At 39.1% G+C, this 12,127-nt stretch overlaps 1 protein-coding gene across 3 annotated transcripts in view; it reads right to left on the reverse strand.

Annotated features, from left to right (window-relative positions):
* Positions 1 to 3,707: 3,707 nt before the first annotated feature.
* The window catches only part of LOC145989393 (uncharacterized), a 40,510-nt gene continuing 32,090 nt past the window's right edge, over positions 3,708 to 12,127 (reverse strand). For all 3 annotated transcript variants that reach the window (XM_083124742.1, XM_083124739.1, XM_083124750.1), the window contains exon 2: positions 3,708 to 4,409. In XM_083124742.1, the coding sequence (XP_082980868.1) occupies positions 4,008 to 4,409 (402 nt within the window). In that variant the 3' untranslated portion in view covers positions 3,708 to 4,007. The remainder of the gene's footprint in view (positions 4,410 to 12,127) is intronic.

A 12,127-nucleotide genomic window follows, 5' to 3' on the forward strand; every position in this document is an offset into this window, starting at 1 on the left:
CTGCGTTGGATTGTGCAGGGTTAGCTTTACCTTTACATATATATGAAACTTACAGTACATGCTGTCACCCCCCTTTCCAGGTTTTTTTTTTTTTTTTTTTTTTTTTTTTTGATCTGCCTATGACCGCTCTTATCGCAACGCAAATGAACATCAGTCGGGCTCCGTGGAGGAGTGGTGAGCGCAGTGCTCTGCGACGCCAGGGGTCACGAGTTGAAATCCTGGCCTGGGCATGGGTGTTCTTTGTGAGTGTCCACTCACCACTTTCATCCTATCGTCACTCATTTTCATTTTCTCCATTAGCCAAAAGTGGAAGAAATGCGAAGTAAAAAAAACCAAATCAATAAACAAATGAACATCACTACCAGCAATAAAGTTAGAGTATTTGTATTTTGTACACAAAATTGGGCAGGATACCCTACATTTTACGCGTTAAAATCCAAATGGCTTTGGATTGGCGAGCCTCAGAGCAGCTTATGGAGGAAATAGAACCAGGGCCTACCGCATAGCGTTAGACACCTTACTGACTAGATTACGACGGCTCACGTAAAAGCTAGACACTTCATTGTGCTTGGCGCTGGCCTAAGCACAGGAGAGAAATGACTGTTCTCAATATACGAAATATTTAAATTCCATTAAATTTCTGTTCTGTAAATGCTTCGCACATGCATCTTAGTTCCTGCAATTCACATGCTTATACCCTGGTAGGCATTTTTCTCAGAAGTCACAACACTAGACACGATGTTATGTTAATCTAGTACTTACCTTATTGAATGGAAGAAACCATTCTTAATTCTTAAACCTCGTCTCGCACTAGTTGGTCGGAATCTGGTGTTTGTATACTCGATTCCTTCTTGAGGGTGGTTTGTTGTCTTTTACCTGAAACCTGAAAGAAAACCTTCATTCTCATCAGGGATGCCTATCTACGCTCCCAGAAAGCAGCTACTATAGATGAAAGCACAACTTAACTATGCGAAAATACAGTAGTGCCTCGCATAGCGAACGCAGTCAGTTCCAGAACGGCGTTCTTTATACGAGACAGTTTCCCATACGTTACTACAGGAATAATTTTAATCTGTTCCCGAGCCAAGTCAAAAAATCTTACCTTGGAATAAAGTCTTGAGGCTCCCTTGGCAACCTTAGCTTTCATGATCGATTCTCTATTGGCCACAATTGTTGCTATGGTTGACTTGTTCACTCCATATTCGGCTGCAAGATCCACAATTCTACTTCCAGAGTCTTTTTTGCAGATGATTTTTTGCTTCGTTTCAATAGTAAGTGCTTTTCTACGCTTCTCACTAACGATCTTCTTAGAAGCCATTATGACGATAAAAACGTACTGAACTTTCGACAAATTTAAAATGTAAAACACAGACAACCACAGCTGCGTGCCGTGTGCAACGTACTCGCACATAGAGTGGAGGGACAAAGCTTCCCTATGGCCCAAGCCGAACAGTTGGAGGGGAAGATGCGCGAGGACTTCTAGCCGAAGGTTCTTTTGTACCTCGCGCACCTGCTTAGGGGAGGTTTATTATGTGTGCGGTTCGTAATACGGGACTGGGTTCGTTATGCGGGACATTTTCCAGCCCGCGCACACGTTTCTTTATGCGAGGCACCACTGTATTCAAGCATATGTTGAAAAATAAAGAAAAGAGAAGAAACTGAACACGTTTAATTTGTATTAGAGAGGTTGCAGCTTGAAATTCTGCAAATAATTATTATTCTTTAGGTTTTTCTGTAGTCCTGCAAGGGAAAGGTCACAGCGGCGTACTCAAAGAGATTTATTGGGGCTATAACTACTCGATGGCCTTTTTTTTTTTAAAAAAAAAAAAAAAGAGCACTGTACACGGGAAAAAGGTATAATCTAGGAAGATATATAAACCTCTATAAAAACCACTACCATACAACACCCATAATAGAGAAATTATGTATTTTTGTAACACAATGCAACTAACTGAGACATTGTAACATTCCACTTCCAGATATATAAATGATACATTGTTTTATGTATGGATAAGAACGTATGGTTCTTCCTAATCCTTTGTCTCTTTCCCTTTTGGTTAACCTATTGGCACCAAAAATCCATGTTAATTGCAACCATATGAAGGAAGAATCAATTATTGATATCCTTAATTTCTTTCCATTCTTGAAATTTATGGAACTCCAGCCCTCTCCTCAAATCCGAAAGTTGTAACCAGTATCCACAACATTAGCATGGCCAGAGTCATACCTACCGATACGAAATTTCTTGACACGGTGTCCACTCTACTGGTCACCCCTGCTTTCCATCAACTTATAGACTCTAGTCACAATCTTTTGAATACTAACACTTTGCCAGAGCAAATGACAATGTGCCTTTTGTGCAGAACCATGTTGAGATTTCAGAAATCTGGCAATATAAATGCACCTACATGTAAATTATTAATTGCAGTACATTTGCCTTTTTGTACAAGGCTGTATAGTTAACAGAATCCGCTTCATTTCTTTAAAAACACATATCCTGTACATAATATGTACGATGTAATAGCTGTTTTTAGATACAGGGGTGTACAACACATTTTAACTCATCACTTAGATTTCGAGAGTGTCGCGAATTTGATTCCCAGTGGGAGCACATTTCGGTGCTCCAGTTTCCACTGTATATTCAGTCCCGATTAGCTTATCTGAACATAAAAATTGTCTTAAAATAAACTTTTAGGACTTAAGGCTGGTTGTGATGAGTGTGTATTGTTTAAAATGTATATTCTAAATACACGTATAAATTATTGTAGAAAATGTGCGTATAATAATACTTTTCATTTCAGAACAGAAACATGCCTCTGTGGTTGGGTTACTAGTGAGCTTTGCAATTATTCTACAGGTTGTTGCTGTACAATGTTGATAAACATTCTCAGCGTGCACAGGACAACAATTTGAACATGTTTTATTAATACATTTCCCCCATATCTTATACCTAATTTAGACCAATCACAAGTCGAACTTTATCCAATAATTAAAAAGAAAATATAATTGACCATGTATGCAACCCAGTAACATCCAAGTGTTATCACAACTTACTAAAAGTGGTAGCAAATAAATCCCATGTGTTGTTTATCCTATTTGTTACTTTTGCACATTTCAGAAACTAGTCCTTACCTTGATTGGTCAGTATGTCTACCTATTATACGTAGTTTCTGATTTATCAATCTATATCACATGGCCAATTGAATTGATAAATCAGGAACTATAATAGGTAGGAAAACATGTAACGACGGATGCCGAATCTAAGGACAATATAACGAAGTGTGCTTCAATCAGTGCCTCGTTGTTTCAACTACCAACTATCACTTTCGGTATGTTGTTGCAGAAAATTTAAGTATCCCTTCCAACACTGAATTTTTGTGTTGCTAAGTTGCATACGCACAGAAAATACAATTTTCTTCATGGACTCGTAGCGTCTGAGCAAGCCTCATACGAAAAATGTACCAATAAAGGATGTTCAGACTGATGCCATCTATACATTGAAACTTTCTCAGTGTTGCTCTAAATGTGGCAGCATTGCAGCTATAATATAATGGACTCTTTTTTAATTCGAACTTGGATACTTCAAATTACAGAAGTTTATTTCCCTTCAAATCATCTTTAATGATACATGTTTTCGTTAATTCGAATTTTAGATACTTCGAACTTTTGTCGTGTACCCTAGGAGTTCGAATTAAAGAAGAGTCCACTGTATTGTGATGACTTGTAGCGTGAGATTTTTACCATAAACACCTCAGTGGTAAAGTCTTACAATGTATGTAGCTTAGTTTCTGTTACTGGAATCTGAAAAGTTGGAAGAACCATCTGAAAATAAAATTCACTACTTACTTATAAAACAAGATATTCACTTCTATAAACTAAAATATATACATACAGCCTCTTTCGGAATTTCACCTGCTTACAACCATTCATCCTGAACCCCGAAATGGGTTCCTTTAGTCTTTTTAGTCAACATACACACTTAACACGCGATCAGTCAGGAACAATAGTTACTCCTTCAGCTTTTTCTGCAAAAGCAAGAGTTCAGTATACTTGATTTCCAGTTCGATTTGTTTTCGTTCAATGTCCAGTTCCCTCTCCCTCATTTCCAAATCCCTGTTCCTCATTTCCTTCTTCAACAGTTCCATGCGAGCCATGTGTTCCTTTTCTTCCATCTCAGTCTTCCTTATCCAGTAATCTGAATTCGGCGTGGGCATTGAAGAGTAGTTCTCCTGCATGTGATCATTTTGAGGGGTCGGTTCCGGGCTTGGAGGATTGCACATTCTTGGAGGTGTTGAAGAAACTGACAGTGCAGGGTTTGACAATTCAGGAGTTTGAACGATCGGAATGTCTTTAGTATCAGTCACAGTCTCAAGCATCGGTGCTACGATGCTGGTAGATGGGCGAGCAACCTGGAATTATACATAGAAAAGACGCATTAGAAATGTACATCCTTTGGGAGAATCACGATTTAAATATGTGACATAACAGTTACGTACGTTAAGATCACGAAACCTATCAACTATAATTTGTCATGGTATGCACTATAAGTGGGATATAAATGAGCCAGCATACACATTTCTGTGGAATAACATATTACATTCCGAATTTATTAACTAAATCACGATTAATGTTGAGATACAATAGTTTAAATATACTGGTTACAAAAGAGTCTTGAGTCATAATAACTACGAATTCACCTTGTGTGCGTGAATAATACATAATACAAATCACTTAATTAAAGTATTGACAATGGGTCAGAAATAAATTTAATAACTCACACATATTTCTTATCAAAAATGCTATATATTATATAGAGTTCCTGAGTTGCATAGTAGTAAATAGTACAAAATAAAACTGCACTATAAAGTCTGCAAAATCTTGTCATATTTGGCATGCATGATATTCTCTTGGATGATTACCAAGATTAACTAATCCATGATCCTCTTCTTCTGGTTATGAGTATCATCAATCATTTTAAATAACGATTTTTCTACCCATTTTGCTACACCAATGCTCTTCAATGGTACTTATTAAATTCCGAAGGATGTAGATTAGACCTGCGATCTGCAAAACTGATTTAAATTTATTTTCAGAAGGCACTGCTGCTCCCTTCCCCCGGCAACACATTCTTCCTGCTAAGCCGTTTCGAAAATTTCCTCACCTTTTGAAAAACTGCAATGATATTCAGAATTCTGCGAAAACATTTATGGGAATTTTCGTGTGGTTTGCTTTAGCTTTTGTCTAGATATTCACAACAGTTTAATATAATTACTTATCCACGAAAATATTGCGAATATTCTTAGTCGATATACATCTCTATAATAATACAACTACCACATGCCAGTTTGTCCGTTGAATGGTAATTCATTTACTTGGGATAAAAGTAAGGACGTATTTATGGGGTATGGTCCAGGGTGTCCGGACCCCCTCCCCCGAAAAACACTTACCAATTACAAAAATTAAATAATGAAAATATACGTTGTTTAACATTTGTTGTATAATTGAGGATCATTTGCTTCGATTTATTTGAAGGAAGTAAATATTTAGTTTTTATAATTCTTTTATTTAACATTAATTTGATCTGTGTCTGTGTGTATAAACAAGAAACTAACATAGTACAATGAATCTTTTGTTGCATAACAACATAATTATTTTCTTGGGAGACGCTTGACACTAACGTATCCTACCAGACTGTCAAAGACGTATTTAGGGGCGAGGTCCAAGGGTCCGGACCCCCCCCCCCCTTCCCCTGAAAGACTTACCAAGTACTAACATAAAACATTAAAATTATACGTTGTTTAGCATTGCTGTATAATCGAGGGTTATTTATTGCCGCCGAACTTTGAATGACAGTACCAAATATATGAATCTGAAACTAATTTTCGTCAACTGTATCTAACATTATTTCTTGTTATATGTTTTTACAGCCGTCTGCATGTATTATGTTACAAAATTTGTATACATGTATTTTAATGACTTTCTCTGATTTACCTTCATTTATCCTCCATTTGCAAATGCGGAAGCTGCTGCTGCTGCTTAGGTGGCTAGGTTGACTAGACATACAAATATAATTAATCCCTACTCATACAGCGAATAATACTTATAATATAATCATGAGTTATGGAGAAGCAAATATCTTATCAAGCACTTTCTGTTTCTATTTGTTGTGCAGTGGTTAACAGGTGCATTACGATGCCAAGGGTCCTGGGTTCGAATCCCGGACTGGGCATGTGTGTTCTTTCTGATGGTCCTCTCATCAATTTCACATCACTCATTTTCATCTTCATCTTCACGATTAGCCAAAAAGTTAATATTAAATGTTGGAGTTTTGTTTTAACTTTTCCAAGATGAAGGGAAAAGTGGACAAAAGGGAAATTTTGCACACGGAAAAAGGAAATTGTTCTCTGATTATCTTATGACGTGATAATACTATGCAAGGTGTTCAAGAAAGCTTTCTTTAAAATTTCTACTTGTAAATATCCTACAGCTATTCTATATAAGTAAGTTTACCTTTGAACGCAAGTACTGCGCAATTTCTGGCTCCATATCTAGTTTATCGGGATGCACTTTGTAGTACTCGAAGGGATGAACTTTAAGCAAATGTCTATTGACGCCTTTAGTATTTGAGTCTGCCATTGGGATCCTAACTTCCATATTTCGCAGTTCCAAGCACAATTTACAAATTCCAAACTTACGCTTCTCGGAATCAACTTCATAAGTGAAGTAAGTTCGCAGAGAATAAGCTGAAACAACCTTTGACTTTACAGATGCATCTCTACTCAGAGTTCCTGCGGCAAAATATTCACTAGCGCCACCGGTAGCAAATGGGGAATCTTCAAACAAAAGTTGCAAGAGGTCACTTTTTGAAGATGTATTGGTTTCGCCGAGCTTTCTTTTCCTTGTCCGCCTTTTCGTAACTCTTTCGCTAGCAGTTTCGTCTTCATTTGGAGTATTTTGCTCTTGGAGAGACATGCTTGAACTTCAAAATTCACAAAACACACACAGACACAAAAACGCAGACCTCCAGAAGTTAAATCTATTCACAGAATTGGAATTGGTACTTTTTAAAGCGCAGAATAAAAAATAAAAGTAATACGAACGAATATGTATCAGCTCGCGAGCTACAGCTGAAACGTTTCGTCCTTCACTTCCTGGCACTTTCATTTAAGCTCGAGCAGAGATCGGTGAGCTCGATTAACTTGCGCAGGCCTGCACGAAGTAGCATACCGTTCCCCGCCTCCGAGCCACGGATGAGACGAAAACATTCCACTCGCAGCTCGTCGAGCTGATTTGTACGTTGTGTGTTGCCACTTTCGAATGTGGCCGATATTTGGCGTTGCTGTATTCCACTGATAACGCTTGCAATTACGTACGCTTGTTTTAACAAAACTGATCAAAATAAAATTGTGGCGATGCCGCCAGACAGGAAGAAAGAAAGGGTACAGCTTGTAAGGACTGCGGATGGTACAGGGAAGAGACTGACACCATCGTGAGAAAAAGTAGGCAAGACGTTTCACACTAGTAGAAAACAGACCAAGTCCAGAGACATGTGTAAAATCGAGACAAGATCGAGATTTGCTGTTCAAGCGTTATTTCTCGTTCGAGACTGTAGTAAATTAATATATATATATATGTGATGAACACCTAATCATTTCCTTGTGCACCTCTCCTCTACACACTGTGCACATTTCGTCCGATTCCGATTACTCCTTCTGGGTGTTGCATTTTTAATGGCGAGCAGTTTATATATATATATAAGTGCACAAGGAAATGATTAGTTGTTCAAGGCCGTCATGTGCGCCTGCCACGCCATCTGGTAAGTGGTACCTGTAGCAGGTCAGATAGGTGCAGAAGAGCAGTGAAAGTGCATGGTCGTGAGTGTAGTGTGTTAAAATCGGTCAGCAATGCCACGTCGTCGAATACGGTAGCGATTCCAGTAGGTTTCCCAGTTCGATCGCGGCCGAATTGTTGCATACCGTGAATGCGGATTATCCTACCGTGAGATCGGTGCCCGTGTAGGACGGAATGCATCCACAGTGATCCGTGTATGGAACCAGTGGGTCCAGGAAGGCACTGTAGAGCGACGTAGAGGTTCACAACGTCCGCGTCGGACGACGGAACGTGAGGACAGACGTCTGATACGCATGGCCCTTACAGACAGAACGGCCACGTCAACGAGGATTGCGCATGAAGTACGGGATGTTTTACAACGTCAAGTGTCTCCACTGTCGTATGCCGATTGAACTTGAACGCCAGACCTGGTTATTAAATGTTGTTTGTTATCAGTCTGTGCATTGTTCCTGTCATGTATGTCTAAAAAGTCATAGCCGTTGTCCGTGACGAGATTTCTTTCTATTACACCGATATGTAAGTTGTTGTACTTGTTCTATTACTGTGTTCCGGAATTATACACTTTTGTTTGTGTTACAAATACTGTCTTATTCTTAACTCCATTTTCTGGATTACGGAAGAACTGAAAGAACCCAAAACTCAACACCCACGAACCGTGCTTCGCCGTTTGGCGAACCGGTGAATTTTTCCCCGGCGCCCACTGTTGCGGATTCCTCTGACGCTAGAGCATAGGCGTTTGCGTCTGAGATGGTGCCAAGACTGTCGTACATGGATGGCAGAGTGGAATGCTGTAGTGTTCTCTGATGAATCCCGCTTCTGTATACAACATCATGATGGACGTACACGCGTGTGGCGGCACAGTGGCACTAGGCTTCATGACGCCTGCATCATGCATAATCACACAGGGCCTTCAATGGGTATCATGGTATGGGGTGCCATCGCCATAGGTCTTCGTTCGCGTCTCGTACGCATTCAAGGGACATTGAACAGCCAACGGTACATCACACAGGTTCTCACCCCTGTTGCTGTCCCATTAATCCATGCACTGCATAATGCCACTTTTCAACAGGATAACGCGCGCCCCCATGTTGCAAGGAATGTCCTCGCATTTATGGAAGCTAACCACGTACCCCTGCTTCCTTGGCCAGCACGTTCGCCGGATATGTCGCCAATTGAACATGTCTGGTCCATGGTGGGTCGCCGGCTGGCCCAACTCAGGTTTCCGGCACGTAATGTTGAAGACCTCTGGCACCGTGTGGAAGCCGCTTGGGACGCCATACCGCAAGCAGACATCGATAGACTCATTCTGTCCATGCCTCGCCGTGTTGCAGCAAGTATTGCCGCCCGTGGAGGCTGTACACGCTACTAGCTCCTTGGGGTTATGCAACAATGTTCTACGTGTAACATGTCACACCACCGAGCTCTAACTGTAATCATTTTCTTATCTGGGTGTTGCAATTTTAATGACGAGCAGTGTATTTAATCGTATACTCCAGCCAGTATGGCAGACAGGTTACATGTATTCTTAATATGAAAAAAAATATTAGTTTGTATTACAATTTTTAACACTCTTGTTCACATAAAGTGACTCACTTTATAGGACTGAACAGTCGACGAATGTGCCACTTTATCTGAACAGGAGTGTATCTATTATTTAGAGAATCGAGGCGAGACGAAGTAAAACGCCACCCCGAAACTCCAGTGGAAAGTTCCGTGTGCCTTTCCGAGGGTAGTCTGGTCATCTACCGCAGCGCGGAACATTTTCGATGCTCGGCCATTTCTGGGAAGTGCAATATTGCGGTACATGTGTTTGCAGGATGAGGTCCAGTTCTGAGGAAGACTTCCTCTGACTTGCTGTTTGTTGCTCCACTCCTTAGAGAAGAAGAAGAAAAGTGCGAAGGACAAGTTTGGGTTTATTAGTTAAGCCTATGATAGAACGCCAAAATATCACATTTCGCCGATTAGTGCCATGTGAAAAAAGACATACTGTATATGTGTCTCAGGTAAGTTATTGTTTTCCTTTCGTAACTATAAACTGGGAAGCATTAGAATCCGTCTATTAGGTAGTTCAGAAAATTAAAAACAGTTGTAACGTTGAGAAAAAATATTTTAATCAAAAACTCTTCTTCTACAGAAAAATAGTTTATGGCTTCTTGTCCACTGACCCCGAATTCTCTTGTAATGAAATGATTAGTAACAAGTGAGGCTACTTGAAATGTTATTATTTTATAGGAATAGTGTTATACTGTATAAAACAATTAAACCACTAGTTGCAATTATTGTTCCATGAAAAAAAAAAATTACACTGAAAGAAAAAAGTTTATAACAAAATTAGGCACAGATAACCTGCAGACTTCTGGCACTGAAATTCTACGCTTCGACACCCGCGTTTCCCTATAGTGGGCGTTGTTACACCATTGATTTCAATAGAAGCAGACAAAAAACTTGTGTTGGCACGTTTTCTTGCGTCTCATGGCCGCGTGCACCAACGCCGATTTTTTCGAAGTTCAGATGAACGAGATCAATTTTAATCCACTCTAAATGAACTTGGTTTAAAGATTTGCATTGCACCAACCAAAAACGACGTTCACGAGATTCCGTTCAACTGATCCGAGATTATTTGTAAGGCTATACCTGATTGGTTGGCTAAAACAAATGACAATCAAGAACACCACAGAATAGTGTGATGTGTTAAAGTATCAACATGTAGGAGAAGAAAGTAATTCGGGCCGCAAACTTATCTGAATTTGAGTAATGTACTGATCAACTTTGTGGACGAGTACAAGGATGTAGTAGAGTGTAAATAAATAATAATATTAAAAAAGAACTGACGGTACAAGACAAAGGGATAAGGAGAAAGTATGGAACCTTCTTCTACGGGACTTTAATGACTTACGAAATGCATTATTTTTGAGAGAACAGCGTACGCTGAACCTCGCCCGCTCAATATATTATTATTATTTCTATTATTACTGTACTGTGGTAAGTATTTGAATTTTTCATTTCTCAATTCTTATATATTTATATTATCGTGTCGAGTAAATAGCCAGTAACATGTATTTTCGTAAATTTATACAATTATATTTCCAACACCATGTAGCAATATCGTAAACCTTGCACGTAATATATGACATTTATATATGTTTTGTGTTCTGGGATGGACAGTACAGTATTTAGAAACATTACGACTTTGCACCACAGAACCACAAATTATTATTATTATTTTTGGCAGTTCTTAGTTTACATAAGTAGTTCTCGAATTATCAGCATTGTACAGCCAACATCTCTAGCGTTTGCATTCCCTCGATATCACTTTCCGCTCTTTTTATATTTAAAAACAACTGCCTGCAGTCGAAGCGTCAGTATCGTGAACCAGGATCAGACACCAAAATGGTCGCGAATGGCCGATCAGAAGATAAACTCGTTTTGATGTTCCTAGATCGCTATAAAGTGTTGAACCGTCTTCGTGCATTGGAATTTTCCAGTGATCCTTTCCCGATCCGAGTTTAAAATTTGATCTTCGTTCGTGCACACGGCCATCAGTCGGCGTTAAGGAGTTTCTCATTCAAGAGACAAGACTACTGTCGGATTAATAGTTATCAATACTCTGAGTTTGGGCTCAAATTAAAAATTAATTCTGCATTCATCTGTGGTAACCATTTTCTTTTCGAGTGAGAACAGAAAAGTGCTGTGTTTAAAGTTTTGCAAATGATTGCTCTCTTTGAAATTCTGCGAATAATAAACTTGTGATCCGAATGTGATGAAATTTTAATACAGTGCAGGGAGAAAGGTTTTAAACACAATTCTAAATTTTCGGATTTTTATAATTTGTCAAGAAACGTTCTTATCAATTTTGTGAAACAACTTTCTCTTAGTTTTGGATAGTCCTTCAAATACAATATTGGTCTTGTTTTGAAGCTCTTTGCACCTGTTTTTAAAATTCATTATCAGTGTTAATTCACATTGCGAAACCGATATTATACAGATTTTTATTCAACGGAATAAAGAGGTATACGTGGAACGAGGCAACACCTACGGCTATTTTATCAATGGTGTCAACCCGCAGTTTCCACGGTTCAACGGTCTACTGGTAAAAATTTAATTGGATTCCAAACTCTAGTATCCTTAATTTTTAATCCGACAGTAGGCTGTGGCCAGACTCGTCTTGGTACAAAGATTCATATTGGCGAATATTTCTTGTGCCCGTTTCTGTCTCAGGCTCGACAGATGTTCGTGAGAATCAAAGTTCTTACATCTCTAAAGTCGAGGATCTTCG

This window comes from Lepisma saccharinum, chromosome 1 (assembly GCF_977018435.1).
Source record: "Lepisma saccharinum chromosome 1, izLepSacc3.1, whole genome shotgun sequence".
Classification (NCBI taxonomy): Eukaryota; Metazoa; Arthropoda; class Insecta; order Zygentoma; family Lepismatidae; genus Lepisma; species Lepisma saccharinum.